Source organism: Malaclemys terrapin, chromosome 12 (genome assembly GCF_027887155.1).
Source record: "Malaclemys terrapin pileata isolate rMalTer1 chromosome 12, rMalTer1.hap1, whole genome shotgun sequence".
Classification (NCBI taxonomy): Eukaryota; Metazoa; Chordata; order Testudines; family Emydidae; genus Malaclemys; species Malaclemys terrapin.
Genome location: NC_071516.1, coordinates 48,410,679 through 48,428,150, shown reverse-complemented (window position 1 = coordinate 48,428,150; position 17,472 = coordinate 48,410,679). Strand labels below are relative to the sequence as shown.

Genomic DNA, 17,472 nt, shown 5'->3' with positions numbered 1-17,472 from the left:
GGGAATGGTCCCTGAACTTTGGGGAACCAGGGGGAGGAACTATACACAACACTGAGCAAGTTTATCCAGCATCTACAACTGGTTGGTAACTGCAGGGTACACCACAACTTGAAAGTCACCAAGAGAGCCTAGTTTGGCAGTTTTTGGAGTGAGATGATCCTTATTAATATATAGAGAGTAAGTGTCATAATCCCCTAACCTATAGGAGAAGGGCACCCATCAATTTCTTAGGGTATGGAAATAAGATTTGGGTTAAGTAGGTTGGGCCTGAATCACATAGTGTCAGGATCCTATAAAAAACCTTGTAAGGAAGAGTCTTGAGCTTCTTTTTATTGGGTGATTTTTCCTGTAGCTCTTTGTTCTCCTATATTCTATAGACTATCTTTGTATCTACCTATCGTTCTATCTTCCATCACGCTATCCGCTCAGCGTGTGCAGTATAGCATAACTACTCAGCATTCCTAACTACTGGGGAAGCCAGCACCATCCTGTTATCGGGCATGCCAGGAGTAAGGCTGGTCATTCACTGCCTAGTACTGAATCCTCAAGGAAGGGTGTGAGTATGTTAAGTTAAGGTACTTGGAATAGGAATGTAACCACCAGGAGTTTTGGAATTCTTTTATTGTTTTGCAGTTATAAGTTTCATAGCATTCAGGGGCGGCTCCAGGCACCAGTGCAGCAAGCGCGTGCCTGGGGCGGCAAGCCGTGGAGGGCGGTGTGCCGGTCTCTGAGGGGGCGGCAGTCAGGCAGCCTTCGGCGGCATGTGTGCGAGAGGTCCGCCACTCCTGCGGTTTCGGCAGCAATTCGGTGGCGGATCCGCCGAAGCCGCAGGACCGGCAGATCACCCACAGAAATGCCGCCGAATCCGCGTGACCACGGACCGCTGCAGACACGCCGCCAAAGGCCACCCGACTGCCATGCTTGGGGCGGCAAAAAACATAGAGCCGCCCCTGTGCACCTAGGAGATTTCGGTGCCTACAGGGTGCAGGCTTTGAGGATCTCGGTAGTATGTCCGATTTAGGCATATAAGGCGGCAGTTAGGTGTTGAATTCTCTTTGTGGAACTAGCCCTGAACACACATTGAAAGCCCCTGGCAGGTGGCTGTCCAGCGCTCCTAGGATCCATCCAGAATTCAATCCTGTCTGCCCAGGCTGAGATTTTCTAGAGCTTCTGAGGGGTTATAATAGGCAGGAGGTGCCAATATCTGTAGTGCAGCTTGGAAACCCTCCGCCTGGCTGTTAGAGGGGGGATTAAAAAACGTGTTTTCATTCATACTCTTTAATGTCGGTTCTCCCAGGCTGGATATTGGGAGGTGGAGGGGGATGAGGAGCAGAGTGAGGGACATAGAGTGTATTGGGGGAAAGGGAAAGTTGCGGGCTGGTCTCTGCTCACAGTGCGGTTAGTCTGTGTCTGCATCTGTGTGTGTGAGAGTCACAGACAGGCAGCTGTGGACAGGAGTTTTCTCACTCACTGTGTCTCCGCTGTGAGCTGTAGAACTCCAGCGCCCCCCAGCGGAGAGTTTGTGCTTAGCCAGCGAGGGCAGGTTTTTGTCTGAGCTCAGACCAGCTTCCCCTCAGTGTGTGTCCCGCACAGTGATACCGGGCGGTGTCCTCGGGCTTCAGGCCGGTCATTTGCAGATACAGCAGGTTGTTGGAGTTGTCTCATGAGATGGTAAATCGGCCTTTGACTGAGTCTGCATAATATTGTTCGCTCCCATCAGAATAAATGTGTGAGACCCACTCCAGCCCCTTCCCGGGAGCCTGTTGAACCCAGCTCATGCCGTAGCTGCTGAAGGTGAAGCCGGAGGCTTTGCAGGAGAGGCGGAGAGAGTCTCCGGGCTTTTTCACATCCCCTCCAGACTCCACCAGCACCTGGGACCGGACACCTGGGAATAGAAAGATGTTATACATCGCATTAATATTCAGAGCAATAACAGACTGTTCCCCGTCCTCCAATGGGTGTGAGGGGAGAAAATACCTTCCAAAGCCACTGCAAGGAACACTGCATGAAGCCAAGGTCTCATTTTCCCTGGACTTGGAGGTGAAAGTTCACACAGGATTGACTAGTAACTGTCCAGACCCAGGGGCTGCGGATTGTGTCTCCGGGTGCAGTCTGGGCAGAGATAGAAACAGATTTAAACAGGAAACTGTCTCCTCAATTTGCATATCCCGCCTCTTATAACACACACAAACTCCTTCCCTGGGTGATCTCATTTCTTGCCCTCTGATTCTGGGGGCGGGGGGTGGGGGGAGGGGAATGTGTGTAGCACTCTGAGTGGCTTCCATTGATATCGGATCAGGTCCCATGTGTTTGTGTGGAGTCCTGCACAATGGGAACCTGGTCCTGATTGGCTCTGGAAAGGGGCTGTCAGAGCAGAATCAGAGGAAGAAGCAGAAGTGAGCAGAAAAGAGAGAAAGCGAGTAAAGAAGCTGGAGTCCTGCTAATGACAAACAAGTACCTGCCGGACACCTTTGATTCATCATCATCTTCAGTGCAGGATGGTCCCTGCTGTGCTCGTGGGGCACTGAGGTAGTGGGGCTGTGATGTCTTTCAGCAACACTGTTTATACGGCTAGCCCCAGGGTGTCGCATTTGCGGTAACTAAATGATTTGGGAACCTAAATCCTAATTGCTGTCTCTGGGATTTAGGCTCCTAAATTTAAGTCACTATCGAAAGTTGGACTCGGGCTCCCAGCTCACTTAAACTGTTCCCGATTTGCACAATGGGAATTAAATTTCTCTACTTTAAGATTCAGTAATTAATCCTAAATGCAGCATTGATGAGGGCCTTAAAGTACCTAGATTGAATTAGCCAAGTGGAGAATAGCGACTATTAATAGGCAACTGGATTTGGCAGCTGTCTCTATTTCAGCTATTTCCCCCTGGTTCCCCGTCACTGCAAAGACTTGTGGGTACTCCAGATATTTAGATATTTTCTGTAATCACAGACTGAGGGGCTTTACAACTCTCCCTTTTCAGACCAGGCAGACAGCTGATTGAGGAGGCCAATAGAGGAGCAACCGACAACAGTAACTTCCTCTGCCCATGATATTCCGGGCAGGTGACAGACCTTCCTCATTAGCGATTCCATTATGATCTGTTTTGCCACTTGAGGTCCAAATAGGTTACCAAATTTTTGTCCCAGAGGCCTTTTTCTTGACCTCTCAGGACACATGGTCAGTTATCAGCCAATATCTGAGATTCCAGAGGTTACTTTAGCTCGTGCAAACAAAGCAAGGAAAAGGCAAGTTACTCGGTGATCACATATGGATTAATGGTGCATATCTTTTAAAAATCTTTACTTATCAATATGGTAACAATTTCCATCCAAAATTCCTAGAACACATCTCTGAGACAAAACCATCAAACCTTGATATAAAATTTGTCAGTGATGGAGAATCCACCACCACCCCGGTAACTGGGAAGCAGAATCAGAGGGGAATCCTTTGTGTTTTAAAATCTTTTTATTTGCCCTGTAAAGTTATCTTCCATCCTGATTTTGCAGGTGTGATTCTTTTGCTTTCGTTTTTTTAAATAAAATTCTTCTTTTAAGAACCTGATTGATTTTCAGTGTCAAAAAAAACCCAGGGATTTGGTCTGTGCTCACTTTGTTAACCTATTGGTTGATGTATTCTTCTCAAACCCCTCCCCCCAGAAAGAGGGTGAAGGGGCTAGGGGAATATTTTTTGGGGGAAAGGTCTCAAGTGGCCCGTCCCTGAATGTTTGTTTAAATCACTTGGTGGCCGCAATACTGTCCGAGGAGAAAGACAGGAATTTGTGCCTTGGGGAAGTTTTTAAACTCAGCTAGTGGAATATAAGCTTAGGGGGTCTTTCATTCAGGTCCCCACATCTGTACCCCAGAGTTCAGAGTGGGGAGGGAACCCTGACAGAAGTTTTCTCCCATCACATGTCAAACCAGTGTTGAATGTGATTCTTTATTTGCACACACATAATAGACTGCTCCCTTACCCTGCCAGTTCTTTCCAGGGGAGAAGATACCTTCCAGAGCTGCTACAATGAACACTAATGGAGCCAAAGTCTCATTTTTCCGGGTGCTGGAGGGGAAAGTTCTCAAGGGACTGGCTGGTCACTGCACAGACACTGGAGGCTGTGGATTATCTCTCCCAGTGCTGCCTGGGCAGAAAGAGAGACAGATTTAAACAGGAAACTGTCACCCTGATTTGCATATCCCCCTCCATGTAAGACATGCACACTCCTTTCCTGGGGGATCTCACTTCTTGTCTTCCTATCCTGAGAGGGGCAGGGGGTGGGTAGTGTGTTGTGCTCTGACCCAAATCACTTTGAAATCAAAGGATCCACTTGGACTTGGGGTAAATAAGTGATTTGGGAACCTAAATCCAAATCTCTTTCTCTGGGATTCAGGCTGCTAATTTTAAATCACTTCTGAAAATTGGATTTAGGCTCCCAGGTCACTTAAACTGTTCCTCATTTATACAACGGGAATTACATTTCTCCTCTTTAAGATTCGCTAATGAACGTGACACACACAAATACTGATCTGAGGCTGGCCTTAAAACACCTGTTCTGGGTTAAATTAATCATGTGGGAATACTGGCTATTGATAAACAACTGGATTTGGGAGCAGTTTTGATTTCAGCTGTTCAGCCCTAAAATTTTTATTAAAGTTAATGTTTAAAATTAAATATACACAAGTTAAGAGGGAAGGTACTGTACATCTGGGGTCCGGCTCGAGTTATGAGGGATTACAGGTATCGGTTACAAGGATGAAGAGATACATACATATCACATAACCAGCATAGACCCAGATTGGGGTGCGGGAGTTTTTAAAGTGTCAGTGGATAAGTGGGCTTGGGTACACCACCCATGGAATGTATTAAGAGTCCAAGTCAGTATTGGTGTAGCGAATAAGTACATGGGTGGGATGCATCCCTCAGTTCTTCAGGGCAGGAAGTGGGTTATTTCCCTGGTTGGTGGTCTCGGTTACTCGACCTGGTACTGGCGGTGTCCCGTGATGTGTTCCATGTAGATGTCTCTGGACCACCTGATGGTGTCGGACACCATGAGCTGTCTCATGAGCCGGGCGTAGCGTCGCCCGACTCCACATGCTCTCAGTACTCGCTCGTTGTGGGGTCCCATGAGCCCAGAGCTCCCACGATCAGGGCGTGTATCTGGACCTTGTAGCCAGGACCGGCTCTAGGCACCAGCAAAACAAGCATGTGCTTGGGGGTGGCACATTTCCAGGGGCGGCACTCCAGCCATCCTCTTCCAGGAGTTGAGGCTTTCGGGTGTTGCAAGGAAAAGAGCACCGGCCCGTGTGCTTACTGGAGATTCACAGGGTTTACTGTACAATTGCCCTCTAGAAAAGAGAAGCTGGGCACATGGAAAGCTAGAAGGAGCTCAGGTGCTGGGAACAGAGCCCGGACCTGGACCAGACAAACTTCTGCAGGGTCTAGTTCTCTTTAAGATCTTGCCATTCTTACTAATGGGACTGACCCCACTGGCTCCGGTGGAACAATTTGTGGGGTAAGGATTACTCAGGATACGAAGGGTTTGCAGGGCCACTCTCAAAATCCCAATGGAGCTGAAATCAAGAACCTCTCCGAGCGTAGACCTCACTGTTTCCAATCAGGTTTGCCTCTCTGGGCTCGAATCCATGTAGGGTTTAAATGGAAATCGGTACCGTTTCCAAGCTAACCAGTTTGCATCACACTCAGAAACCCTCAATCCTGAATTTCGGGGGTGTGCAAGGGGCCAGCACATCTGGAAAGAGGAGAGCACATAGGGGCTAGCACAGACGTGTCAGCCAATGCAGGGTCCCTTCAGTGGGATGCCTTGTAACCGCAATGGTTTTAATGTAAGAATGCAGTCAGGCACCTGAGGGGAGAGATCAAATACCTGGTTTATGGATCTCCAGAGTGAAGTTTAGCATGACAATTAGCAGGACCGGCTCTAGGCACCAGCAAACCAAGCAGGTGCTTGAGGTGGTACAATTCCAAGGATATTTTTTGTTTGTTTTTTTGCTTGGGGTGGCAAAAAACATGCAGGCCATAGTGGATGGTTTCCTGCAATGGGATTCCCAAACTGTGGTGGGGCGATAGACGGAACCCATATCTCTATCTTGTCACCGAAGCACCAAGCCACCGAGTATATAAACCGCAAGAAGTACTTTTCAATGCTGCTGCAAGCCCTGGTGGATCACAAGGGACGTTTCACCAACATCAACGTGGGATGGCCAGGAAAGGTACATGATGCTCGTGTCTTCAGGCACTCTGGTCTGTTTCGAAAGCTGGAGGAAGGGGCTTTCTTCCTGGACCAGAAACTAACCGTCGGGGATGTTGAAATGCCTATAGTTATCCTTGGGGACCCAGCCTACCCCTTAATGCCATGGCTCATGAAGCCGTACACAGGCAGCCTGGACAGTAGTCAGGACCTGTTCAACTACAGGCTGAGCAAGTGCCGAATGGTGGTGGAATGTGCATTTGGACATTTAAAAGCACGCTGGCGCAGCTTACTGACTCGCTCAGACCTCAGCGAAAAGAATATCCCCATTGTTATTGCTGCTTGCTGTGCGCTCCACAATATCTGTGAGAGTAAGGGGGAGACATTTATGGCGGGGTGGGAGATTGAGGCAAATCACCTGGCCGCTGATTACGCGCCGCCAGACACCAGGGCGGTTATAAGAACACAGCAAGGCGCGGTGCGCATCAGAGAAGCTTTGAAAATGAGTTTTGTGACTGACCAGGCTACGGTGTGAAACTTCTGTTTGTTTCTCCTTGATGAACCCTCCGGCCCCCCACCCAGTTCACTCTACTTCCCTGTAAACCAACCACCCCACCCTCCCCTCCCCTCCCCTCCTCTCCCCTCCTCTCCTCGAGCACCACTTGCAGAGGCAATAAAGTCATTGTTTTTTCACATTCATGCATTCTTTATTAATTCATCACACAACTAGGGGGATAATTGCCAAGGTAGCCCGGGATGGGTGGGGGAGGAGGGAAGGAAAAGGACACACTGCAGTTTAAAACTTTAACTCTTATTGAAAGCCAGCCTTCTGATGCTCGAGCAATCATCTGGGGTGGAGTGACTGGGTGGCCGGAGGCCCCCCCCATCGTGTTCTTGGGCGTCTGGGTGAGGAGGCTATGTAACTTGGGGAGGAGGGCTGTTGGTTACACAGGGGCTGTAGCGGAAGTCTCTGCTCCTGCTGCCTTTCCTGCAGCTCAACCATATGCTGGAGCATATCAGTTTGATGCTCCAGCAGCCAGAGCATGGACTCTTGCCTTCTGTCTGCAAGCTGATGCCACCTATCATCTTCAGCTGGCCACTTGCTCTGTTCATCCCGCGATTCAGCCCGCCACCTCTCCTCTCGTTCATATTGTGCTTTTCTGTAGTCTGACATTGACTGCCTCCACGCATTCTGCTGTGCTCTGTCAGCGTGGGAGGACATCTGAAGCTCCGAGAACATATCATCCCGAGTCCACCGTTTTCTCCTTCTAATCTTCACTAGCCTCTGTGAAGGAGAAACATTTGCAGCTGGTGGAGGAGAAGGGAGAGGTGGTTAAAAAAGACACATTTTAGAGAACAATGGGTACACTCTTTCACATTAAATTTTGCTGTTCACATTACACAGCACATGTGCTTTTGTTACAAGGTTGCATTTTTCCTCTTATACTGAGGGCCTGCAGGTTTGTTGTGAGAGATCACTAACGTAGTGCCAGGCAACAGATTTCGGCTTGCAGGCAGCCATGGTAAGCCACAGTCTTTTGGCTTTTTTAACCTTCTTAACATGTGGGAATGTTTTCAAACAGTAGCACCCTCATTTCCTATACCAAGCACCCATTGGGTTGGCCATTTAAAATGGGTTTGCAATGTAAAAGAAGGGGCTGCGGTTTCCGAGTTAACATGCAGCACAAACCCAACTAACCTCCCTACCCCCCTACACCCAGTTCTCGGGGATGATCACTTCACCCCTCCCCCCCACTGCGTGGCTATCAGCGGGGAACATTTCTATTCAGCCGAGCAGGAACAGGCACCTCTGAATGTCCCCTTAATAAAATCACCCCATTTCAACCAGGTGACCGTCAGGGCCGGCTTTAGGCCGATTCCACCGATTCCCCTGAATTGGGCCCCGCCCCTAAGAGGGCCCCGCGCAGATCGGGCAGTGTCCCTGCCTGAAGCAAAGCTCCGTGGCTTTCCGGGAAGCAGCAGCTGTTGCTGCCAGGCAGCGAGAGACGCTCTGGCCGCAGGGGCCTGAGGCAGAGGCAGCAGCGGCTGTTTCAGGTCAGGAGGGGGGAGGGGGGAGAAGGCACATGTGCTTTGCAGCCTTCCCCTCCCCTCCCCCCAGCACTCACCTGGAGGAGACACCGAGGGGGCTTCCGGTCCGGTGGGAGACAGGAATCTCGGCAGTGGACCTCACTCACCTGAGCAGCTGCTGGGGCTTCGGTCGGTGAGAGTTTGACCCCGTGATTCCCCCTTGGTGTGTAATATTGGGTTGGTTTTGTGGTTTTCGGTGGTGTTGCTGTTTGAGGGTGAGTTTGTGCCTGCCTGCGTCTGTTTCAAAACTAAACTGGGGATCATGTAACCCAGGAAGAAAGCCCCGAGCCAGTACTTAGTGCTGTGAATTCCAGGTGAGAGAGAGAGAGACAGGGAGGTTTGGAGGAGGAAATCAAATACATCAGGAGGGGAGAATGCGAAAGGTCTGCAACACGGCAGGCTGAGACTTTTATCTCTCCCTTCTCCCCCGAGAGAGGGGAAACTGAGGCACGGAGTGATCTGATTCCCCTCCCCAAATTATTTTGCAAAGGAGGGGGACGGGGGCTCCTATCCAAACCAGTTCCCTTCCCATCAACTCTGCTTCCCCTGCTGCAAGACTGCTGTAGGGGCTGAATATTTCCATTAAACTCTGGCTCCTTCATTTGCCCTACAACAATAAAATAGACTGGCTTGGGGGGGGAGGAATACCCCCCCCCCAAGCTGTGTGGACATTTAGGTTTTTTGGGGGGGGGGGCACGATAACATTCCAGATCGATCAAACGCCCAGCTCAGCTTTCTAGCCATCCAGCAGCTCTAGGGCAGGGAAGGAAGGGGCTCTTGGTGCAGAGTGGTCACAAAACAGGGGTGAATTTAGCAGGGGGGGGTCCGGTTGAAATCCCACCTGATGCAGCCACACAGAATCTCTGGCGGCGCTAGGAGAGGCCAGGAGTGGAAGCACGTGGCCCGGGGGTGCGGGGACATTTGCCCTCAGTCCTGGGCTCTGGGATGGACTAGACTGGGTGGGTGGTGGGTTCAGTCTAGTCTTCCAGCCTGTTGCTCTCGCCGGGGTTTGTGGTTTTCATCTGGCTCCACCGAAAAGATCAAACAAGCCCAGTAGAAAAGGTGGGTGAGAGAGGTGGGAAGGGGTTTGTAAGGGGTTAAAGTGACCCATCAACAAAAGAGTAAAACCAGAGTTTGACTGGGTTTCCCCCCAGCCACCACTCCTGCAAACACTGGGCAAGGGGCAGCCCCATCCCCCACCGAGGCTATGGTGAGGGGCAGCAGGGGAGGAAGGAAGCCACATGTGATGGCAGTCCCCTCCCCCCCAGCACCCACCACCCCTTCTCCGGCCCCCAAACTCTGTCCCAGAGCCTGCACCCACGGAGAGGCAGCCATGTGCTCTGCAAATCAGAGACCGTTTCAATGTAGTGCCAGGGGGAAGCAATGCTCAGGGTACATCTACACTACACGGGGGAGTCGATTTAAGATACGCAAATTCAGCTACGTGAATAGCGTAGCTGAATTCGGTGTATCGCAGCCGACTTACCCCGTTGTGAGGACGGCGGCAAAATCGACTTCTGCGGCTTCCCGTCGGCGGCTCTTACTACCACCTCCGCTGGTGGAGTAAGAGTGCCGATTCGGGGATCGATTGTCGCGTCCCGTTGGGACGCGATAAATCGATCCCGAAGAGGTCGATTTCTACCCGCCGATTCAGGCAGGTAGTATAGACCTAGCCTAGTCTGTCCTGAAATCCTGTGTGGGATGAGTCACAAAGCTGGGAACCCGCTGCAGGGAGCTTTCCTGAGCCGAGTTACTGAGCTGCTCCTTCTGGCTAGAGGAGATGGGGCTTCGCACAGACAGGGCCCTGGACTCTTCACAAGGCTGGGAGAGCAACTCTGGGGGGGAAGGTGTCCTGGGGGAAGGCAGCGATTTAATGGTGCACCATTAAATTTGAGATGCTCTCTCAAAGGGGGTGGCATTCCCCAAGCCAGGGGCTTTCTTCCAGAAAGGTCACCGCTCAGGGAAGGAAATGGCAGGAACAAAGGGAACCATTAGTCTCCTCTCCGGCCGCTAATGAGCTGTCGTCCCAGCCCTGATGGAATTAATGGTCTCTGTTATCTCCGCTCTGCAGCCTGGTGCCTGCTTTGTGATGCCAACCTGCTGAGAGAGAGAAAGATCAGAAAGGAAACAATGCCTAAGTCTTGTATAACAGGCTGTCACTGTCTGCGGAGCTTTCGCCGCTGCCCTGGGGTGGGCGGGGGAAGAGGAGGTTCACCATTAGGTTTAGAGAGTTTGGCAGCCAGGTGCAATTCTAATCAGTTGAGGATACCATACAGGCCCAGAGGAGGTGTCAGCAGAGTACTTCTGTTCTGCACAGCTGGGGGACAGGACGAGTCTGCTGGGAATGGGCAGTTTTACGCCACCACAACCGTGCTCACATGTCCATGCTGCTTACCAAGCTTTGGGTCCAGAGATCTACTCGCCCAGAACAGGTAGCCCTGCCTGTGACCTTGTCGCAAGGGATGCAGGATTGGGAGTCCAGGAATGGAGGTTGTTCATAACTCTGAAATGTTCATAACTCGGAACAAAACATTATGGCTGTTCTTTCAAAAGTTCACAAAGGAACATGGTCGTCATACAGCTTTGAAATTTTACTATGCAGAAGAAAAATGCCGCTTTCCCTTTATTTATTTATTTATTTGTAGTAGTCTACATTTAACACAATACTCTATGGTTCTGTAGTTGATTTTGTGCGTGTGTGTGTCTCTGCTGCTGTCCGATTGCTTTCGGTTCCAAATGAGGTGTGCGGTGGACAGGTCAGTTTATAACTCTGGTGTTCGAAACTCTGAGGTTCTACTGTCGCTAGTATTGGATGGGAGAGCGCCAAGGAAAGCCCAGGGTGCCGCCAGAAGTGGTGGTGGTGAGTCAATAGGTGGCGCTCTTCCCTCTGGGTCAGCACTGAGCCAGTGCCGATGGGACGCTTTGGGGAATCTAGGTGCAACTTCAGAATTCTGGCTGATCTTCATGAAATTGTTGTGTAAGGGAGTTCGCTGGTGTACGTGGGCTCCACCCTCATCTCTCCCAGAGCAGAGACAATGGAGAGTCGTTAACCTGAATGGCTCCCATTCATATGGGAGCACCCTGAAATGAGGAGGGTCAGTTTTCTCTAACTTCTGTGCAGGGGGCTGGGGTGTAGGGCACCAGAGACAGGGTGAGGAGGGGGCTCCCAGGAAAAACAAAGGATGCGGGGGCCAACCAAGGGCAAAGGAAATTGGCAGGAGAAAAGAGTGAGATTCCATGATTCAGAGAAGCCATGAGCTGTAGGGGGGAGGGACCCTGAATTCCTTAAAAGACTCTGGCCTGGCCCAAAAACACTTGAGAGTGGGGAGGGAACCGAGGGAGGGAAGGTGATTGTTGGGTCTGGAGCTGTATATCTTGTGTCCTGTCTAAAGTAAAGAGTAGCTGCTTTAGAAGCCCTTTCTGCAAAGCTTCTGTCTTACGTGGTTCAGCTACAGGTGGACGAGTAAAGATTTCATGCTGGTCTTCAAGTGAAACGCAAACCAATGAAGATGCGGGTCAGGCCCTGAGCAGGCGGGTCCCGGTGAGAACCCAGGCGCTGCTCTTTAAACGGGGAACGGGGGCCTGAGATTTGCATAAAACACCCCAACCTCCCCCCTCCCTCTTGAAAAGGAGCTGGAACAAGGAGCAATCTCCAGCGCCCATTGGCCAGTCTCCCCTCATTAGCTGTGCGCCAGGCCGGGGGATGAGCAGAGCATTAGAGAACGTCTCATAATCACTGCCCGGGTTCCAGCTGTCCGGGGTCTGAGACTGGCGCCCATCACTGTGGGATCTTGGCACTGGGCGTTTGTGAGTATAAAGTTGGGGTTGTTTTGAGCTCCAATCAAGGCCATGACAGAGGGTTTGTTTGGGCAAGGAGGGCTCAGACTTTTTGCCCCCTGATCACATTTAAAAGTTCCTTTACCACCGCCTCCTTCCCCGCAGGAAACCTGGAAATGACCGGACAGGACACAAGGGAATTGTGAACATTTCCCCAACACAGGGACTGGCATGTGGCTATCTCCGAGTGGGGATAAACCTCCCGGGATGCTGGAGCGCTGTGTGGGGGATGGAAGAGTCAGACACCATCTGTAAAATAAACATTTCAGCACTGGATACTGCAAACTGCACTGACAATACAGAGAATGGATGTCCTGATGCTGAGACTCTCCTCGGAGTATCTAACGGAGGAGGAAAGGCCGGTTTTAGGAGCACGGGCTCACAAAGACCTTTGGGGAAAGGGGAGGGAACTGGGCCCGAGTAGAAGATGCAGTTTCTGGGCTGGGGTTGCAGTGGCAGGAATGAGGAACGCGTGGGAAATGGAACGCTTTGTGTGGGGGCTTTTTAAACAGACACGCAATGCAGTCAACCTGTGGAACTCCTTGCCAGAGGATGCTGTGAAGGCAAAATGTATAACTAGGTTCAAAAAAGAATTAGAGAAGGATAGGTTTATCAATGGCTATTAGCCAAGAAGGTCAGGGACCACTCCATGCTCTGGGTGCACCTAAACTTCCAACTGCCAGAGGAAGGGAATGAATGACAGCGGATTGATCACTGGATGATTCCCTCTTCTGTTCATTCCCTCTGGAGCACCTGGCACTGGCCACTGTTGGACAACAGGACACTGGGCTGGATGGACCTTTGGTCTGACCCAGTCTGGCCATTCTTATGTTCTTATGTACTAGTTTGTGTGGGTGGGTGCGCTGCTCCTGGCAGAGTGGGATGAGGCCTAGGGGATATTTGGGGCTCCAGGGAAAGGAACAGCCACAGAGAGTTCCCGGTGGGGTTTGGAGGCAGGCAGGGAAATGTCCAGGCAAAACGAGCAGTTCGGGTTCTGGGGGAGACTGAGGCACAAAAATATGTGGATTTGCCCCTGGGTTTTCCTGCGCTGCTAGTGAGAGGGAACTGGGCAGGGAGAGATGCTGCAGGGTCTGGGCTTTTTCAGAACAGGGGCTGCGATGGTTGGGACACGGGGGAGAGTCTGGACCAAGCCCTGGAGAGAAATGCAGCAGATCCGTGTTAGGTGCTTTCCATATAGAAAAGCCGTGTGTGTGTGTGTGAGAGAGAGAGAGAGAGAGAGAGAGAGAGAGTGAGTGCTGCCCCCTGCTGGAGGGAAGGAGGATTAGGGGAATGTGTGTGTTGGCGAGTTGTGCTGGAAATAGACCTTCTTAGTCTACACAAACATGCAGAGACACTCACAGGCAAACAGATAGACACCTCCACCGGTCCCTGTCTGCGCCTAACTCTGTACATCCGTGAATTGGTCCCTGCCTCTTCCTAGAACCACTGAAATACAAACCACTCACTGTATTTTGGCAGTAGCGGGACACGATTCCTGGGGCAGCTGACAGGTCAACTGGGCGCTGAGAGACTGGGGGCTTCTGGGGGCAGTTTTAACAATAGCTCTGGGGATGTTTGTCCTGTTCTAGCCACTGTGTGTTTGTGGGCAGTGTGGGGGGTGGGGGCTCAAATTACCCTTGTCTCTCTGGCCTCACTTTGCAGTTTATCAGCCACTTCCCCTTTGTACCAGTCCCTACTTTGCTCTGTGTCACTGTTCATGTCTGCCGGCTCAGGAAGAGGTGGTTGTGTCTTCAGCTGTTAGTGAGCTGACCAAGGGGAGAACTGGTTCTTGGAAGTGTCTCCAGAGATGGTGGTTTAGTGTTGGAAAGATGGGGCATAGCCTGTGCTCACACCACTGTCTGCAACTACGTAAACCATCCACTCCAGCCCTTTCCCAGCGGGCTGCCAGATCCCATCCAGCTCGTACTGTGGAGTCGTGATGGAGAACCCGGAGACAGCGCAGGTCAGTGTGAGGGTCTCTCCGCCTTCGCTGGTCCTGGGCTGGACTGGACTAGCTGCACCTCAGAGAGGACACCTGGGAAAAGCAAAGCAGAGCAAAGAGAGAATTAGCAACCGAACAAATCTACAGATCTGTCCCTGATCCCCCCCCGCCCCATAGACACTCACAGGTGAGGGCGAAGAACAGGGAAAGGAAAAGCCACAGAGATTCCATTCTTGTTTTCATGCAATGAGGGAAATTCCCTGAGGGCAGGACTGGGCAGTTCTGTGTCTGGGGGGGAAGACTGAGGCTCCTAGAACCAGGAGTTTGTATTTAACCAAGAATCCCCTGGGGCAGGCGCTCGGTACATGGAGATGTCCCTTCAGAGCAGGACCGTAGCAACAAAGAACGTGGCCCCCTCCGAACGGTGGCCCCCTCCGAACATATGTCCGGGTGGGGCCCCTTACAATGCAGAAACTGGAATGCGGTATTTATTTTGCCACTTTTAGGTCCCCCTTCCTTGCGGGGCCCCCTCCGGTCTGAGGGTATGGAGGGCGCTCGCTACGCCTCTGCTTCAGGGACAGGTGTCCCCTTTACACTCTGAGAGACCCCGCTATCAGCTCAGCACACAGACACACGATGGCTGATTGAGGGTAGGAACGTGGGTCAAGAGGACAGTCACCAGAACCTGGACTCAGGAGAACCCCCTAGGCCAGGCATTTCCATGCAGATTTCATCCAGAGAGTATAAACTACTGGGGAGACCTCTAGCTAGGCCGGGCTGTCTGCTGGGTAGGAGAGACACAGCCCCCTTCATCTCTTAGGGTGTGACCCACTGGCCATGGCTACTGAAGACGGAATCAGTACACGGCATGTTCCAACTCTGCCAATAGAAACAAAGCTCCTGGGAACCTCTATGGGGTAAGGAGTCACAGCTGCAGGGGGAGCGAAAGGCTGGTTTCAGGCATTAGAGACTGAGAAACAGCTCTAGTTAAAAGGGAGGAACTGGGCATGGAGAGAAGATGCATCTTCTGGGGTGTCTCAGCCTGAGAGTGGGGGCTACAGCAGCCCTGAAGGGAGATGCACAATAGTGGGGGATGGAACGGTTTTGTCTGTAGGCACCACCATCTCGAGTGAGACAGGGCCAGTATCTTGTTCCCTGCAGGCTACAATACAAATGGTAAATTACAGCACCAGAGAGGCCCGAACCTCTGTGTTGAATCCACTTTCCCTAAGGCTGCATCTACACTACAGAGTTAAGCTGAGGAAAGTTACCGCTATAATTGCATCGCTTGTGTGCGTTCACACGCCGCTCCCTGTGTCGGCAGAGCAGGTCCACAGCTGGTTCTCTAGCACTGACAGAGAGAGCAGTGCACCATGGGTAGCTATCCCATTGTGCAACTCACCACCTGCTGCTGCTAGGAACTGTGGGAATAGGGAACTGATCACATAATGCAAGTGCATCATGGGTGTGGGCTCACTGTCACATGATGCAGATTTTTCTCTCCCATCATTCCATGGGTTTCTGACTATGTTTTGTGCCATTTTTCAACAGCCCCTGTAAATTGGGCACCTGCCATTTCTGCGTGAAATCATGGATCCTGCCCCGCTCTCCAGCCCGGGGATAAGTGTTAGGAACACGGGGGGCTGATCACGCAGTATATTATGAGCTGCGAATCTGAACAGGAATTATTGTATTAGCCTCCCCCTGCCCTGCTTTACTCTCTGTCACCAGCACAGTAACACGTGGGAGCAGAACCGCGGGGAGAACTGGTGTGGGACCACACGGGGGGGAAATGCAGCACCTCAGTTTAGGTGCTTGCCTATCGAAGAAACGCTTGGTGGTGGTGGGCGTGGGGGGGAACTGCTGCCCCCTACTGGACAGAATGAGACTCACGCACACACAGGCAGACAGACCCGGGGTCCTGAGTGATTTTTGTGTAACTGTTTTGCCATGAATCTGTCTCTGCCTGTTACTATAATAAACGTAATGTAACAAATGACACATTTCTCAGTAAGTTTGCAAAGCTTCCTGTGGCAGCGGAAAGGTAAATGGTATCAGGAGAAAGTGGGTGGCAGCTGGAGGCATTTTAAAAGCTATCTATCAGTATACAGGTTGTTAGTACTCAATCTACTGTGTGTGTCTTTATCTCTGAGGGCTCAGCTATCCCTGCTTCTCTGGCCTCACTCGGCTGCTTAGAACCAGCTTCCCCTTTTTTGTACCGGTCCCGCTTTTCTCTGTGTCACTGTGTAGCTCCTGGCGCAGTAATAGGTGGCGGTGTCTGCAGCTGTCAGCGAGCGGAGCTGCAGGGAGAACTGGTTCTTGGCGGTGTCTGCAGAGATGGTGATTCGGCCTTGGAGAGACGGGGCGTAGCTTGTGCTCCCGCTACTATACGGGTACACATACCCCATCCACTCCAGCCCTTTCCCCAGGGGCTGCCGGATCCAGTTCCAAGTGTAACCGCTAGTGATGGAGTAACCCGAGACAGCGCAGGTCAGGGCGAGGGTCTCTCCGGGCTTCACTGCCCCCGGGCCCGACTGGACCAGCTGCACCTGGGAGAGGACACCTGGGAAAAGGGAAAGAAAGCAAGAAAGGCATTAGCCACAGAAATACTCCACGAATCTGTCACCAATGCCCCCCAGTGCCCCATAGACACTCACTGATGGGGGCAGAAAGCAGGGAAAGCAAAAGCAACAGGGATTTCATTCTCGCTTTCATGCAATAAGGGAAGCTCTCCAGTGGGCAGGAATATGACACTATTCTGTGTCTAGGGTGGGACTGAAGTTCCTTGAATCAGGGGGTTGTATTTAAACAGCAAACACCCCACCCGCCCATCCCCCGGGCATGGATTTGCATGCGGGTTGCACCCAGCGGGTATAAGGCGACAGGGAGCCATCTAGGTAGGGAGTATTGTGTACTGTGGTAGCCTACAATATGTCTTGCTCATGTCTGGGATGGGATGGAGAGATCCCTGTACTTTATACAGCCTTTCCCTGGAGATTAATGTGTTTTAGGACAGGGCTTAACTGGGTCTGTGAATCCCAACCTCCAACAGTGGCTACTGAGAAATGCACTGGAATATACAAGGAATATAAACAGCACACAGAAGCAGTCAATACAAATGAGCTGTCACAGGATGAGTAATGGGGAAGGTGTTTCCCCTCTGTAATACTAATTAATTAATATCGTGCACTGCAGCTATAAATGGGAAAAGTGGTGCAAGTGTGGAGAGACACTGGGCCTTCGGTAGCTCATACAGACAAACAGGGGCAGTGAGGGAGGAGGCAATGGAGACACAAAGGGACAATGCAGCTTTGACTGCATTCAGGGAGTCCTAAGGGTAAACAGGAAGGGAAAATAGCGTCTTATATATTTGATCATTTTCGAGTTAATAGCTTCCTGTTATAT

At 51.3% G+C, this 17,472-nt stretch overlaps 1 gene segment (V, D, J or C); it reads right to left on the bottom strand.

Moving 5' to 3' along the window:
* Positions 1-15,365: 15,365 nt before the first annotated feature.
* LOC128846222 (immunoglobulin heavy variable 4-38-2-like) lies at positions 15,366-16,770 on the bottom strand. The segment is given in 3 exon segments: positions 15,366-15,488; positions 16,287-16,630; positions 16,725-16,770. Coding segments are annotated over 3 exon segments (513 nt in total).
* Positions 16,771-17,472: the final 702 nt, after the last annotated feature.